Raw genomic sequence first — 18,014 nt, forward strand, 5'->3', positions numbered from 1 at the left:
TTCATTAGTGGTGACCTTCGATCATCAGGATTCTGGGATCAAACACAAGAGGGACGTTTTGAACCCAAGAGTAATAATTTAATTCATTTGTTCGTGCTCAAGAACATTTCAATTGAGAAGTGAATTAAAATACATTCATAAATGGTGAGTTTTTGTCTCTTTATACTCATGTTATGAGATCAGATCATATTTTAAAAAGTTATAATGTCATCTCACAAGAGACACATTTCTTTCACTGTCTGATTTGGAAGTAACAGTAGTTTTTCTCAAGGTGAATGAGTCTGTACATCATTTTGTGGCATTTTGTTTCTTAAAGTTTAATTTGTCTGTGTTTAGGTTCCATGATGAATAATTGCAGTGAATCCAATGAACACGAAAAACCTCTAACAAAATGTAAAAATTGAACAATATTTGAAAAAATATTTCTAAAAACTTAGACTATTAAGCTATTTAATGCTTCATCACTATTTACGATTTACCCATAAAAAAAGCACATTTTTTCGAAAGGATCTCCATTTGTACGTGCATGTTTGGACTTACGTGTACTATTAATTAGCCTGTAAACACCCCCAATTTTCTTTTTTTTTTTAAATTGTAAACAATCGTAGTACCACGTTTTAAGAATTACATATTTATTCTACTCCCAAAATAATAATAAAAAAAAAACTGTACAACTAGTGGTTTAAACATATCTTCGGTAAACACGTAAAGAAAATAGGTGGTCATAATGTATGAGCACTTTTAGCACCGACATCGTTAGAACACATTTCGATCAGATTACACACACAAACACCTACTGCACAATGCTTCATCATTGAGTCATCACACTCAACAAGGAAGTCAGTGCTCCTCTACAGTTGATGAATGCGCCGGTTCAACACGTTTGTTGGCGGCTCTGCCACATGTTCTGCAGCACTGAGCTTGCACGTTGGACAGGTGACATCGGCCGAGGATGCGAAGAGTCCGACAGAAGCGAAGAGTGAGTCGGTCACGTGGACAAGCTGCTCCTGTGGGGAGGGGAAAAGGAAACAGATCATTACGTTACTATACACAAAAATAATTCACATGGCCCTGGGTGTGAGTTTCTTCCCTGTCTCTTCGTGGACGTGACCCATGTCGGATGTCAGCGGGGTTTGACCCACGTTCATGAGATATAATGAGGATGTGTGCGTAGGTGGACGTCTCCAGGATGATTGACTCATGTCTTTCAGACACTCCCACTCAACTGAAGCCAGTTGTTTCAATCACTCAAAATGTCAGTCCTGAGTTTCAAGTGTCGCAATTAAGACATGTAGCGCTGCTGCCGCCATTATGACCGCCTCTCAGGAAAGCAGGAGAGAATGAAAGAAAAACTTCACCTCTGACACCGTCTTACTTTAATGCTTGTTGCATTCATTCTATTGTATTTTCCTCTGTATGGTTTCCCACTGACTTGACAGGGTCACATGTTCTCTTCCAGCACACGTTTTTAAAATACTTTTGACAAGCAGTGACAAGTGTTGCATTGATAAATATTCATATAGTGTATAATCAGTAACTTTATAATGGTTAAAAATAAAAATAAAATATGTTAAAAAGGCTGCTTAATATTTTTTATTAACAGTAATTGGTTGATCTTTAATAAAGAGAGCAATTGGTTTTAATCCATTCATTGCTTTTTCTGTTACAGCTTTCAGACCCAAACAGAGAGCAACAACCTTTTCTGAAGTGGAGATCCAAATAATTTTGGGTAAAGTGGAGTAGTGATGTTAAAATATATATATAAAATATATTTATTTTCCTCAGTTAATAGTTGAGTTAAACATAAATATTATATTTGTCTTCTGTTAATAGTGGAGTTAAAAATATATATTTTTTTCAGTTAGAAGTGGCGTTAAAATATTAACATTTAATTTTCTTCTGTTTCCTTCGATGAATATTCAATATCGGACTAACTTTGTATGTTAATCTTACCTCTGTAGAACAGAGAACATATTACAGGTGCAACGTTAATTATGTGGCATGAAACGTGAGGCAAATAAACGCACAAAAGAAAGACTTCAGTCACAGGAGGAGTGATCTCACGGTCCAAATTATCACCTGCTGACAAGAACATCGCTAAGTCTATAATCTCGTGTTTAATTATTATTATTTCATAAACATTAATCATGTAGAAATAGTGAGTCGATTTAAATAGATAATGAATAAACTTTAAACCTCCTAAACTCACTTTTTTTTTTGTTCAAATAACAAAGCGCAATATGAATTAAAACATTAATTTCCAATGACAAAAACATTATTTTAGTGCATTCTTGATTTTACACAAACTCTACACATGCTTAATAATAGAGAGACAGTCTTTGTACCATTTTAGACACCTTTAGAAAGAACACTTGGTGAGTGTTTTCAACCGCATTTGTGTCTTAATTTTTTTTTTGGCATTTCTTTTCGACATTTATCTTGGATCTAAAATGAGCGGTTGATTCATCCACAGCAGCAATAGCCACCCGGTATTCCTCTCTTGGGGCTGCTTACGTATTGGATGGTTTTGATGTTGGCCCTCTGGGCTACATTCAAAGCTTCAGTACTTTGGGTCATGAATGTTGTTTCACTTTCTTTCTGCTCAACTGATGGTGTGAACTCCATTTGGAAGGCAAGAACGATGAACCTTGAGAGAAGAACAATGCTTTGCTTCATAGAGATACTTAGAGAATTATATATATTTTAAAATCAGGTCATTTCAAAATGATCTCCCTCTAACGTTATAGATTCAAGATCACAGGCATGTGCTGTGAATGCTAATCTATAAAAAAAACAATTGAACCCTCAAACACCGCTAAAAACAATAGAGGTTCTTAATGAAGTCCGACAGATTAGCGAGATTCATCTCAACACTAATTACCCCCTTACTTATTAGCAGCAGGGTTATAAACTGCACGTTGAATATTAATGGAAACATTATCAATCTTTAAGTCAGCATGTAGACTTAAAAGCACATGCCTGGTCCACGTGCAGCCTGAGCTAGTAATCTTCCTCTTCATGGGTTACTAATCTCATCCTTCTCCTGCTCAGTAGCACACAGCGAGTTCCTAGTGGGGGACAGATTAAAACCTGTCGCCCGAGGATATTACCGGACTCTCCATTATGAGTGTGTATGCATGTGTCTAAAAAAATACTGCATCCTCAACTCACGCCGGAACAAAATAAGGATGTCCAGAGAGAATATGAGTTGGAATAAATTACATCTGTTAGCCACGAAAGCTGTCACTTCTTCACCTGTTATTATTCTCTACAAACAAAACTGGTAGAAGGAGTGAAATAATGAATGCATTAACACTCATTTTAGACAGAACATGATGAAGAATTTATTTTTACATCAGACAAAGACAAATGTGCTGCCAAGCTTATGATAATACAAAACTCTGTAGCGATAATTCTGACCCGCTCTAGTAGAAGAACTCACATTTCTCCGATCCGTAAAACTCTTCACTGGCTGCCAGTTTCTTTCAAGATCAACTTTAAAATTCTGGTCCTTACTTTCAGAACTATTCATGGTCAGGTTCCTCCTTACATCAGTAATCTGATCCAGCCTTACACCCCAGCTTGGGCTCTGAGGTCTGTGGATCAGAATCTAGGATAGCTTTGGAACGATCTTCCTCTCCTTCTGAGTTTAATGGAGTCTACAGAGTCCTTCAAGAAACATCATGAGAATTTTTTTTTTTTTTAGATTTATGCAGGCTTTTTCTTAATCTTCTGGGACTCATGTGTTTGTCTGATGTCGTCTTGACCTGTATTTTAACTGTGTATTGTTTTGTTGACCCTGGTCTGTAAAAGGCGCTTTACAAATAACAATCCCTTAGTGTTATAAGAATTTAAGTGATCAGAATGTTTGTCCCTCACAAGTCGGTGCCTCGTGACTGATAAAACTTGTACATAATTACTGATACAACTTGTGCATCATGGCTGATAAAACCACATACCATGACGTTTAACCCACTAACTGTAGATGGTTCTTGTCTTGCTCCTGCCAACCGCCAGCGTGTGTGCCCTCTCTAAACAACGTTCATCGTATCTGTAAACCTGTTCCAGCCTGGTTGTGGCTGATGTAGCTGTGAAACTAAATAAAAAGCGTGAGGGAGACACAGATCGTTGGTTGTCACTGAGATTGTTTGAGCGTGGTCTCTACGGTCTGAGTGTCTCCCCTCGCGAGTAACAAATTTTGACTCTGGTTGTTTTCACTGTGTTCAGGCATCGAGAACTTCACTTATTCTCTCAACAACTTGGTCCTTCGAGCCGGATCGCTACGACTGTTCCGGAGGTGCGAGGACGACGAAAAACTGTGCACAGTCGGAGGATCTATTCTTCGGGAAAAAGCCCACACGTCAGCGGTGGTTCCTTCCTCGTTTTTCGCACCACCGGAGCAGACAAACGCGATCCGAACCCAGCTGCCGGACTAAGTGACGCCAACTAAGGTCAGTAGGATTGTTGTCAGACGTAAAACAATAGATTATAGACGAATAACGAAACTCAGCTAACGTGCTTTGTTGAAGTGTTACACGGTGGTACGGGTTTACAGCCATCATTAAGGCCTGTTCTGGTGATTCCGTCCCAGAAATTAAAAGAGCCGCCTAACTGTCATTTTGTTGATTGTGAAATAAAAGTCTAGTTACGGGAGTGAATCTTAAACACCCAGTATTTGTCCGCCTTACCAACAGTTTGGGAAAGGTAGAAGCTTGACAAATAGACCGTTCTAGACTGATAAAAAGCAAAAAACAAATGACACAAAAAATAAATAAAACAGAGTCATATCACAATAAAGTTTTTGATAAACTTGCCCGTACCTGTTGGATCGTTCAGACGTGAAACGATAGATTCTTGACAAAGAACAAAACTCGACATAACTTGCGTTTGTTGAGGTGTTGCACGGTGGTGCGTTTACAGCCATCCGTTGGGGCCTGTTCTGGTGATACTGTCACAGAAATTAAAAGAGCTGCCTGAAGAACTTTCATATTGTTGATTGTGAAATAAAAGTCTAGTTACGGGAGTGCTTGACAAATAGACCGTTCTAGACTGATAAAAAGCAAAAAAACAAATGACATGAATAAATGAAACAAACTCGACACAACTTGTTTCTGTTGAGGGATTGCACGGTGGTGCGTTTACAGCCATCCGTTGGGGCCTGTTCTGGTGATACAGTCACAGAAATTAAAAGAGCTGCCTAAAGAACTGTCATTTTTTTTTGAAAAAAACAAAAAAACAAATGACATGAATAAATGAAACAAACTCGACACAACTTGTTTTTGTTGAGGTGATTGCAAGGTGGTGCGTTTACAGCCATCCGTTGGGGCCTGTTCTGGTGATACAGTCACAGAAATTAAAAGAGCTGCCTGAAGAACTGTCATTTTGTTGATTGTGAAATAAAAGTCTAGTTACGGGAGTGAATCTTAAACACCCAGTATTTGTCCGCCTTACCAACAGTGGGAAAGGTAGAAGCTTGACAAATAGACCATTCTAGACTGATAAAAAGCAAAAAAACAAATGACATGAATAAATGAAACAAACTCGACACAACTTGTTTTTGTTGAGGTGATTGCACGGTGGTGCGTTTACAGCCATCCGTTGGGGCCTGTTCTGGTGATACAGTCACAGAAATTAAAAGAGCTACCTAAAGAACTGTCATTTTTTTTGAAAAAAACAAATGACATGAATAAATGAAACAACCTCGACACAACTTGCTTTTGTTGAGGTGATTGCACGGTGGTGCGGGGTTTACAGCCATCGTTGGGGCCTGTTCTGTTGATTTTGTCACAAGAAATTAAAAGAGCTGCCTGAACTGTCATTTTGTTGATTGTGAAATAAAAGTCTAGTTACGGGAGTGAATCTTAAACACCCAGTATTTGTCCGCCTTACCAACAGTTTGGGAAAGGTAGAAGCTTGGCAAATAGACCGTTCTTGACTGATAAAAAGCAAAAAACAAATGATACGAAAAATGAAACGTGGTGAGAAAACAGGGGAATTTTATAAAACTTGCCCATATAATGGAACAACGATATACCGGTTGCACCAAGTACTTGAAAAAATGGAAAGAAAGATATAACTTCGAACCATCCGAAGACACAAATAAAACAGAAAAATTGCTCAGACAGCTGTCGCTGGACTGAAGAAAGTCCCGGGAAACAAATCAAGGTTGCATGAATCTGTCACGAACATGCTTATCTTAAAAGACGGATAAGAGAAAAAAACTTTGAAAAAACAAGTGAACACGTGTTTAAACAATGAAGAAGTGTGTTACGTAAGGTCTAAAGATAATGAGACTGTGACTTGACGAAGACGTCTTACCGGACAAAACCAACAACACCAAGACCAAGGGGCTGCAGGAGGCGCCATCCTGAACCCCGTTAATACTACTAAGACCGGAAACTCTGACTGACACAATAATATGAACAAGACAAAACCCGAGAAGAGAAAAAACTGGACCTCTTCCCCGAGACCAAAAATACAGAACAACTAGAGCTATGAATAAATATTTTTTAAGAGAAAATAAAACAACTAATACCATTAAAACTACTTTTAACTAATTAACAAACAGTTTACTTGAAAAGTTCACCCTTTATGTATTGAATTTATGAAATAAATAACGTGAGAAATTCACCTTTTATGTCGACATTTACAATAAATAACTCAGATCTATTAGCCAAAGAAATATGAAATGATATATTTATTGTTTACATTTATTAAAATGGTTATACTATTTTGTCAAACGTTTTCATGACATTCATTTTTGATCTATGAATATATTGTTTTGTATCCATTTAGAAGCATTTGAACTGTCATCTCAGTTTTAAATTTTTAATTTTTTTTAAATTTTATTATTATTATTATTTTTAATTGTTTTTTTTTTTAGAGAAAGAGAAGAGAATGTAGAAAAAGAAAGAGTAAGTGAAGAGAGAGAAAAAATAGAGGAGGAAGAAGAGAGAATAAAGAGAAGAGAATGTAGAAAAAGAAAGCGTAAGTGAAGAGAGAGAAGAAATAGAGGAGGAAGAAGAAGAGAGAATAAAGAGAGAGAATGAAGAGAATGAGTTAATAATAATCTTAACTATAAAATAATTTCTTAAGAAACTTAAGAATGTGTGTGTGTGTGTGTTCTTGTGGTGCAGTAGGAATGTTATTTAAAGCTATAGAATGTTTTAAACGTTTATAAAAACAAGTTAATCAAAGCAATGAAAGACACAGGTTGAAACTGGACTGATTGTATTGAATTAGTAAGACTCAACATGCACATTATCCCAGCCACAGGACAAACACTGTCACCATTTTAAATTTCGTTTGGGCGAGCATTTGTGTTGCCAGGACTGGCAACCAATGAGAAGGATGATCCTCGACTCGAAGTCCTCGACTTGGCCTATGAGATGAAAAAGGCCATGGACGTTCGTGAACTGAGGCAAGAATGTGACATTCCAATTGACTCTGTCCAACAGAACCGCCCTGTTCGCGTGGGAGACTCTGTGTTCATCAAGATCATCAAAAGAAAAACGTGGGCTAGTGATCGGTGGGAAGGTCCATATCCGGTTCTCATCACAACACCCAAAGCAGTGAAAGTTGAAGGACGAAACGGCTGGATTCATTTGAATCACTGCAAACACCGGCCCTCTTCTTTGACCTAACAACAGTGCTCTAATAGACGGAACGTCTAGGCACTGAACATCACCCCTCTTCTTTGATTCAACAACAGTGTTCTGATAGACGGAACGTCTAGGCACTGCGACAGCAAGTATGGATGCCCTATTCCCCACAGGAAGACCGGTGGGGACCAGAGACAAGAAACTAATAGACTGTTTGGGAATTATGTTTGGAATAACCTTTTCTGTTGTATTGTTTGCCCTAACTTGTGGATTTTGGGGCGACATAGCTCAGATGGTAGAGTGGTTGCCTGCAGTCCAAAAGGTTGCAGGTTCAATCCCAGCTCCAGACAGGCTTGTGTCGTTGTGTCCCTGAGCAAGACACTTCACCCTGATTGCTCCTGATGGTGAACTTGGCGCAAGTGTGCAGCCTATTCCCATCAGTATGTGTGTATGGTTGAATTTCCCCTCGCGGGACTAATAAGGGATTCTAAAAAAAAATTTTCCCCCAAGTTGCTGACACAACTAAGTGATGAAATATTCTACAAAACCCATAGAGCAAAACGACTATTGCCCACAGGACTTAGAATTGAAGTTATAGATCCTTCTGAAAAAGGGGGACTGGACACTGGCACCAGAATCACCCTAGATACCCTAGATTGTGAAAACATTGTCCAAATTCCTCTTGACCAACTACAAACCATTCCTCAAAGTCTCCTCTGGTCACCAACCACTATGTTACCTTGGCAGGATCACTGGTTCTATTTGTTCGCGTATTCTAAATCAGCATACACTTACGCATGGTCCAATTATGTGACCACTGAGACTGGGGATTACTATCCTGACCAATACCGAAATGATGGCGCTCAAATATGGAGAAACAAAGTAACTCTCTCTCGTGATAAACGCACTAAAGATGTAATTTTGGCCTTCAAACCCAGGACCACATTGCCCAATAATGATCCCGAAGTTAACTGCAGTATCCTCACACTATGGGCCTGGAGCAACTCTGGTAACCATCCCTGGGTCCCTATTCAGGTTTGCTACACCCCCGATTCTCGTACAGTCAAAGATCCGAGTCCTGCCAACGTAATTAATTTCAGAAACAAAAAATTGGTTAGAGTGCATACTGCTATCACCCACATGGGTGGTGAAACAATCGATACATTTATAGAGGTGGAAACAGGTATTACACAAAACAACCTTTATTTGACTGCCGTTTTAGATTTGGCTAAATCTATTACAAAAGACTGTGTGGTTTGTATGCCAGGGAGAGATGCTGTGAAAATAATTGATAACAGACAAACGAGAAATGTACCATGAATCTAACTATGAGTAAAAAACCTATGTTTACAGGATTATGTTTAAATTACAGTGCTAAACATTTGACTTTGCATTCTTCTCCTAGTCCTCCACAGTTTTGGGTCCCCCGCATTGAGGACCGGGTCCAATACGTATGTTACTCAAAAATGAACTGTTATGGTGGTAAAGATTGCAAGTTTATTGGCAACATTTCTCAACCCTTGTGTAACCATACAATCCCTGTTCCCCAATCCTTTGTCCCAAGCAGAACTCGTTCGCAGCTGTGGTGGTGGTGCGGTGGGAACACCCTTCGTGCCTTCCTCCCAAAGACCTGGATTGGCTCCTGTTCGTATGTAATCGGTGTGAGACACTCAAGTGTAATTGTTATAGATGACTCTCCCTCCAATAACACTCAAAAGGAAGGCACCAAGACTCCCGTCGCCCCTGCCACCTCAGCTCGACGAAGGAAGAGGTCGACCAACCATCTTGATATCCTTTTGACTGACATACCTCAAGTTTCCCGTGCTATTATTTATCGTGATGGTATAGGTCAACCCCGAGGTATTCCACATTCATCCAAACTTGTTGACGAAGTTGGCGGAGCTTTTGCACAGCTCCCCATCTTCGGTAGTCTATTTCCAGTACAGACTTATAAAACACAGAAAACATTAATCTGGTAAATCACAAACTTCTGTTGCTCGAAAACTACACTGAAATCATCACCACACATATGGCTAGACAATTACATGCTGCATCACTAATGACTCTCCAGAACCGTATTGCTCTAGACATGATGCTCGCTGAAAAAACTGGTGTATGCTCTTTTATTGATGGTGAATGTTGTACTTTTGTTCCTATGCACACTGCTAAGAATGGCACCCTCTCGCTGGCACTGAAAGAACTGAAACAGTTCAGAAAGAACCACCACAAAAGTTCTGGTATCTCAGTTAACCCAGTAACCGCTTGGGTTACACAGATATTTAGTGATTGGAAAGATGTTGTTATGTCTGCAATGGCCGCCGTCCTTGGTATCGTGCTCCTGCTTATGTTTGTCGTGTTGTGTGGCATTCCTCTTTTCAAACTTCTAGCTAATCGTCTGCTGATTAACCTGTCCCCTAGAGTGACAGCTCACGTTCAAGCCTACGTGACCCAAGTAATGTACCAGGCCGTAACCGGGGATGGGGACTCTGACACCGAAGTGTGACCCCCAGGTATCTTGCAAATCGCTCACAAAACAATACGTCCCGCCTTCTTGTTTGCAGTAATGAATGCAAGGCGACGAGACAGAGCGGTTGGCACGGTGGTGAGTGAACTCTGCTGGTAGAGTCTCGGCCGGCTGCGTGAAAATGTAACGCCACTCACCCAAACCTACGGTCCTGGTTTTCTCCAATAAATCCTTCTCTATAGCTCTTTTCTGGTAAAAAGGCAATTTTAGAGTGGTTAAATATTTGTATGTTTAAACTCTTGCTCTGTCCCATTATGTTCAAGATACTTCTGTTTCTACTGTTGCTTGTTTTATACTTTCATACTTTTATACTTTTTGTGCCTTTTCATCACCATATATCATTTTTACTGTTTACAGCTGCCCCTAAGTGAGGTACAATTTGATCAACAGGAGGGAAATGTTATAAGAATTTAAGTGATCAGAATGTTTGTCCCTCACAAGTCGGTGCCTCGTGACTGATAAAACTTGTACATCATTACTGATTAAACTTGTACATAATTACTGATACAACTTGTGCATCATGGCTGATAAAACCACATACCATGACGTTTAACCCACAAACTGTAGATGGTTCTTGTCTTGCTCCTGCCAACCGAAGGTCAACCCCCGCCAGCGTGTGTGCCCTCTCTAAACAACGTTCTGTATCTGTAAACCTGTTCCAGCCTGGTTGTGGCTGATGTAGCTGTGAAACTAAATAAAAAGCGTGAGGGAGACACAGATCGTTGGTTGTCACTGAGATTGTTTGAGCGTGGTCTCTACGGTCTGAGTGTCTCCCCTCGCGAGTAACAAATTTTGACTCTGGTTGATTTCACTGTGTCCAGGCATCGAGAACTTCACTTATTCTCTCAACACTTACTTAGTCACTTACTACCCAGAGTTGGCGACAATGTTAAGAAACAAAGTTGTCTTGATGGTTTAATTTTCGACTAGTTTCTGGTACACGCCAATCTGAATAGTAAAGAAAGAATTTTTCAGCATTTCCAATTATCATTATTTAAAAAAATATGTGCTGCTTTGTTCTTCCATATTTTTGTACATGCTTAACAATTGAGACATTCAATAACAGGGAAGTCAGTTTTTCCACTTGGTTTTAAAGGAAAGATTCTCCAATAATGACAATTCTGTCTTCAAAGTTTTCTGTACATTGCTCGATTTAAATGTGCAAGACTAAAGGTTTTCTGAATCTGTGCGTCATCTCTTTCTATTCATATCATTGAAACTCGTCTTTGTCTTATGCTTCTCCTTTATGCAACAGTTCCTGCAGTAAAATCCATTAATGCAAGTACTCTATGTCCAGTTGCTCCAAGCACATATAAAATCCACCTTCCAAGGACCATTTACACTTTCCATGTATTAAGGACCATCCACTTAGAGAAGTAAATGGAACTTCCATCCACCTAACACCCAGAGTGCCAATGTGTGTCTTCAATGACTCTCTAATTGAATTATAGAAAACTATCAAACTCTACTCTTGAAGTACCATTGAGAAATGTAGCATACTTACCAGAGGGGGCGCCATTACACTTGTCAATGTTACACTTCTGCGTGCTCTCGGGCTTCAGCTCCAGTTGGCACCGAGTGGGATCGACTTCTTCTGTCTGAGTTTTCAAATTCACACACTTGACAAGTCTGTGCTGAGCTCCACCGCCACAAGACGCCGAGCACTGAAGGAAATGGTTTAAGGTGAAGGCTTTGAAGCTCAATGAACAACACATGGACTGCATTTCTTATAAAATAGAAAATCAACTCATGAATAAATGTATATCTTTTTACTACACTGCTTTAACTGCTGTAGTGTGGCATATACAATTAAATCACCCTAAAGAGTCATAAGAGAACTGTAAAACGTTGCAAGATTTCTCAAAAGTTACAAACTAGCTCATCCATAAAACACATGAGAGCCTTTCATTTCAAGAATTCAGGTTCCTTGGAGCAATATTTTTTCCTAACAAGTGTTTAAGTATTCTTTCGTCTTTATTTTGTTTTAAAGTTATTTTGCTGTAATCAAAATGAGTAAAGAAAAAGTTCTGACTTTTTATGCCCATTAACACGGGTATTTTGTAAATATTTTGAACGATAAACAGGAAGTTTTAAATCCATCAGTGGTTGATTTAACATTTTTCTGCTTTGACTCTGGTAAAGATGTTTTTATGTGCACATCTTTGATGGAGTTCTTTTATACAAAGTGGTCGTAGTCTTCTTTGAATGATTGTACCTTTTCCCAGGCCCCCGACAGCCACTCAGCACAGGGCTGGCTGTTACATGACTGGATGTTCATAGGCTGAAGGTCACTGTTGCATCGTGCCTCTTCAAGACAGGTGACTATACGCTGCTGTTCGCCTCCACCACACACCTCAGAGCACTGGACAGAGGAAGTGCATGAATGAATGTCTGCATATTTATACGTTGAAGGCATATTAATACGTTTTGAAGAGTTGGAATTCATTGTGTGTGTTAAATGAAAGGCAAGTCAGTGGTGAGCATAAACATCTTGAGTTTCTAGTGTGGCCTCAGCTGTCAGATAGTTTCTCTTCTGGTGAAGTTGAGTCTTGCAAGGTCTATGTCCAAGAACCTTGTAGTGTTCACTAAACATTATTGCGCACATGCTTTTGGACCAGAGGAGAGAAATCCTTCCAGGCTGTTGCTCCTAAGCTTTGGAATGATTTTCCTCTTCTCTGTGTTTGATGATCTACTGACTCCTTCAAGAAACATCTGAAGACCTTTTTATTTGTGCAGGATTTTTCCTGATTTTATGGGACTCCTGTGTCTGTCTTATGTGTCTTGACCTTTTAATGTATATATTTAAACTTTGTATTGTTTTTGATTGTTAAAGCGCTTAGTGACTCTGGTCTAGAAAGGCGCTTTACAAATATATGGAGGACGATAAGTGACTTGTGTATAAATAAATGTATAAATAAATAAATGTATAAATACGTAACTAACATTTAGTTAGATAAATAAATGTGTGGATGAATATCAATATGTCAAAATGTCAAAATAAATAAATGACTTCTAATTAAATTTTTGACAAAGAACGTCTGGGTCCAGAGGCGAGTACTCTACCACTGAGTCACATGAGCTTGTGCAATAATAGTGAGATTCACGGATTTCATTCATTAGGGTCATCATTGTTGAAAAAAAAAAAATCAGTTTCATGCACATGAAAAACACGGACAACTTATCAAGTCTGTTTGCTAAGATTTCAGAAAAGATTTTTCCACTCTTTGTGCAACGTCGATGCTTTAGACCAGTTGCTGCAGGAGCGATAGTTTTGAGATCGACATCGATTGCTTTAGTTTGTTTCGCCTGTTCAACCAATCAAAGCCATAGAATGATTTTAGACCCGCCCACTTAATCTGCATACGGACAACAATATGTCAAAATGTATAAATACCTTAATAAATAGAAATGTATAAGTAAATGACAAAATGTATAAATGACAAAATGTGTATTTATACCTAAAATAGCTCCATTCTTTGCAAAAAATTGAATAAGAAAACATTTATTTTCACTATTTGACATATTGATATTTGTCAACACATTTATTTATACATTTATACATATTTATACATTTATACACAAGTCATTTTTCGTCCTTCATACAAATAACCTTTACTTACTTACATACTTACTTGTATACATCCTACTCATGCCCAGAATTTGCATGACAGTACAAAACTCTCTGTTCACAGATTACAGGAGTCTTTGCAAAGTTACTATAAACTAAAGAAAATGGAGAAAATTGTCGATAAATATTAGTCAAGCTCACCTGTCCCCAGGAGGAGGTGTGCCAGTCAAGACAAGGCAGAGAGTTGCAGATATTTCGGGAGAGTGGCCTCAAGGAAATAGCACGGCAATGAAAAGGTCGCAGCGTTCTTTGGTCACGCATGTCATAACACTGGACCTCTCTGGATTTCATGCCAACGTCACAGTTTTTTGAGCACTGGGAAATCAAATTATACAGTTGCTGTATGCATCTGATCGGTTCCAGGTATTCAGTTCAGATATTGATGAACATGTACCTTGCTCCATTCGCCAATCTTCCACGTGGAACAAGGACGGAGGTAACACCTCTGGGCCGGGGACGGTCTCTTGGCAGGATCACAGTCAGATTCTAAGCCGGTGCTGCAGGCTAGAGTCCTCCAGACGGCACCAAGACCACAGCTGGTCGAACACTGCACAGAAAAATAACAAGCTAACACATTTCATTACATCATGTAGAAAAAGTGAACAAAAGAATTGGATCAAGAAAATCTGTAACTGGAGTGAGTCTGTTTATATCTAAGCAACCGAAACCTCGGCATGTGTTCCCAATTAAAGTGTCCACAGGTGGTCGTGTGACGATTTCCAGGTATACTTTTGGAAAAAAAATGAAGGGGCATAACTTTTTCAGGAAGTTAGTCAGAGGCTGGAGCTCCTCAAAAATGAAAACCCATTATTTCAGATTAATTTTTCAGGCAATAAAGGAAGCGAGAGGTGGTAAATCTGGAAGTTCTTTTTGCAATTAAAAATGGTTCTTGTGGGTGGCCGCTGTGTTTTTCTAAGTTTTAACACCCATGGCGTTTAAGAAAATGTGAAACCAGGTCAAACATGTGGTAAAATAACGACTCAAAATGCTTTACCCTCCATGAACCTGAAAACTAACACCAGGTTGAAACTAGAGACATTCTTTTTATTGAAAAAGGAAAGTGAATACTTTCAACCTCCTCCTTGATCATTAAAACAGAACTCAGACTCACTGTGCTCCAGTTGCCAGAGACCCAGAAGGCTGTTACGTGCAGAATGGACGGGGTTGATGCTGGCGTGGGAAGTGACCGCGGTTTTGTTGGCGAGGCAGCAACCTTTGAAGTTGAGGTGGCTTCAGGATCAGTTTGTGTGTTTACCTGGGGGGGATATGAAGAATCCCAGATCCCCTTTAACAGTGGAGGAAAGGTCATTTCAATGTAATCAGGAGCCTTTACAGTGGTTACGGTTCTTTCCAGGACGGCAGGTTCACTTGTGTCTTTGGAGGCTTTGTGGTTACCTGAGATAAGCAGTGGTGGAGGAAGAGCAGAGTCCTCCGAGACAGGAAAGGTAGCTCGACTCAGTGTAGGTACTGAAGCAACTATAGTGGTCTCCTCTGACTTGAAATGAGTTTGATCCATTAAAAGAGTGAGAAATGTTGCTTGAGAAGGGCTATGGTTCAAAAGGAGTTCAGACCCAGTTTGGTTATCAAGGAGTTGCTCCTCGCTTTCCCTCGCTGTGGATTCTCTTGGATTTCCATGCATCTCCACGGACATACTCGGGCTTTGTGTGGTGACTTCTTTGTAGCTGGGCTGTAATTGCAAATCGTTATCTGTTGTTACCCCGATGTGAGCGTTGGCCTGTGTGGACACAACAAACTCGTCGTGGACATCAGTTGTGCCTCCATCCTGCACCGTGTCGTGTTCCGTTCTTCGCATTGTGTTCACGTCTTCTGGGGAAAACGTTTCATGATGCTGCTGATTAGGAAGCAACGGCGGGGCGCCGGTGACGGACACAGGAAGAAGATGATCCTCTGCATAAAAGTCTGCTGCTGGGTGAGATTCTATGCTTTTGTTAACATTATTTTCATAGCTGGCATTCCACGTCTCTGTAGTCTTTGATATAAGGGTCGTTGAATCCAAGTAATTAGAGGGAATCTCTGTCGGAGCCGAGATCCTTTCAAATTTATTTCCTTTCACACTGGGAGCTGCGTCTGTCTCCAGAGGAGCGTCAAATTCCAGACTGTCATCCGCTAGGTCTTCGTGAAAGTTTATGAAGTTATAATCATAGTAGAAATCATCGATTTGAACATCCGTGTTGATTAAATTGTTGATACTTTCAATATTATTATGCTGGTGAAAGTCACTCTTGGCGATGTTATTTGGGTTACCCAGAGGTCTGGGGGGGATATGTCGGGGCGTTAGTTTGGTGTGTGTGATGGAGTTGATTTTATTGAACACTTCTTTGCTTTCCCAGCCACTTCCAGATGATTCCGTTCCCCCAAAGTTATCCACCAACTGTGGACAATCTCTGATGTAACATGGGGAAACAGCCGGTGGCTTCTTCTGTGTATCGCAGGTGACGTCGACGTCGCCTGAGCAGGAAACATTACGATGACGAACTCCATGTCCACACGTCAACGAACACTGCGGGGGAAGGAAAAAAATTAATTTAAACAAGAATGGAAAGTGACTGGACTTGATATTAAGTGGGAGAAGAAGACATTTTAGTTGCGAAGGAGGATGTTCAAATTAAACAGATTTAAGAGTGGGAAAGAAATAATCAACATAAGAAAGAATGTATTTCTAAGACCACTTCTCAGCCTAAGCAGACTCACCTTTGACCACACCCCAAGCGTCCAATCAGCGGGGCACCTGATATGAGTGTTACAGGTGGTCACAGACTCAGGTTTTGGAATGTGGTCGCAATTTGTGCGCGGCAAAGATTTTCGTTCATCCACACTGACGGCCTGGACACATAGCACCGTCCTCTTGGCCTGACCAGAGTTTCCACAGCTCGATGAACATTTCTTCCACTCGCCGACCCACCATCTACACACACACACAAACACACACACACAGTGCCTTTTAAGATTACAAATAACCTGCGCATGCAGCAACATTGAATTGGTTTAAAGAAAAAATCTTTGTATAATCCACTCATAGATTGAGTTACTGCTTTTATTAGGCGTGATGTAAAAAGACATTTAAAAATATTGTGAACTAAATTGCGTTCTCTACATTTTAATATGGTGTGGGACATGTTGTAATAATCTAGCTTTGAAATTCTGGATAAAACCTGTTTTGATGTCATGATTCAAGGTATAAAAAACACATGGTTTAACTTTTTAATCAATGCAGACAATTATTATTATTATTATTTTTTTTTAAATTCAATTCATCTTGGACCTCTATTATATCATCAGTATGTTTCTGTTTGTACAAAACTCTCTTTTCATTGAAGTGTTTGCATTAGAAAATGATCTTAAGCCCCGCCCACTGAAAACACTTGGTTTTTCTGGATAATAAATCTTGCTCATCATAACCACGCCCACTCTGCTGTGATTGGTCAATCATTGGAGGTTTGTCACCACGTGTCATCAATATCAGTCTCCACCTCCAAAGGACTTGTTGTATAACAAAGTGGGGTGTGATTGCAGCTGGCTGGAGAAGGAGTGAATCCATTATTACATCATAATATACTCAGCTCTCATAACCTCTTGTTTGCTCAGATTTCAGATTTTATAAAGTAATAAGTTAGAGTTTTCACATTAGTTGTCCTTAAAGAAACATTTTAGATGTTTATCCTTTTGTAAAACAAATCATACCAAGCTACTAATAGCTACTAAGCTAGGTACATGGTGAGTGAGATGTTGTATGTGAAGAGTAAGTTAAGTAAGATCAGCTCTCAAGTTATGATAAACATTTTTTATCAAGATGATGTCCCACATGTTAGCTGAGATGGCCTTGAGGGCTCTCACCACTCTAGTTTGTGTGTTATTAGACTTCATGGCAGGTTATGTCCAGGAGGCGATCTTACATGGCTGGGCATGGATCCTTGTTACAGCTGGTTGTGTTGTCCTCAGGTCGGGTCATAAGGTCGCAGTGTTGCGCTTCCGCAATCCCAGTTGTTTTCTCCACACAGTGGACAATTTGCTTCTGGACACCTGGGACAGCGAAAATGGATTTTTGTTTAACACCAGACGCAGCCAGATAAACACACATATAGGTACATTCAGTGCATCATGGAAGGATAAAGGCTCGGCTGAAACACATACGTACATTTGTTTGACTAACACAACTTCTTGTTGTGTAGTTTACTTGTATCATTAGACGATTATCCAGAATTCAAATCACCACGTAAGCTAATATTAAAATAGAACAATG

The 18,014-nt window shown here is 39.6% G+C and overlaps 1 protein-coding gene across 2 annotated transcripts in view; it reads right to left on the reverse strand.

Moving 5' to 3' along the window:
* Positions 1 to 29: 29 nt before the first annotated feature.
* The window catches only part of adamts7 (ADAM metallopeptidase with thrombospondin type 1 motif 7), a 63,642-nt gene continuing 45,657 nt past the window's right edge, over positions 30 to 18,014 (reverse strand). The window contains exons 17-24 of one of the 2 annotated variants that reach the window (XM_087794507.1): positions 17,668 to 17,794; positions 16,466 to 16,679; positions 14,865 to 16,274; positions 14,148 to 14,300; positions 13,895 to 14,068; positions 12,341 to 12,487; positions 11,630 to 11,789; positions 30 to 1,007 (exon numbers count right to left, since the gene is read on the reverse strand). In XM_087794507.1, coding sequence (XP_087650633.1) covers positions 841 to 1,007; positions 11,630 to 11,789; positions 12,341 to 12,487; positions 13,895 to 14,068; positions 14,148 to 14,300; positions 14,865 to 16,274; positions 16,466 to 16,679; positions 17,668 to 17,794 — 2,552 coding nt within the window. In that variant the 3' untranslated portion in view covers positions 30 to 840. Of the gene's footprint in view, positions 1,008 to 11,629; positions 11,790 to 12,340; positions 12,488 to 13,894; positions 14,069 to 14,147; positions 14,321 to 14,864; positions 16,275 to 16,465; positions 16,680 to 17,667; positions 17,795 to 18,014 lie in introns of those variants that run through there. The other variant, XR_015711479.1, reaches the window with a different exon arrangement.

Source organism: Callionymus lyra, chromosome 6, assembly GCF_982586985.1.
Source record: "Callionymus lyra chromosome 6, fCalLyr1.hap1.1, whole genome shotgun sequence".
Taxonomy (NCBI): domain Eukaryota; kingdom Metazoa; phylum Chordata; class Actinopteri; order Syngnathiformes; family Callionymidae; genus Callionymus; species Callionymus lyra.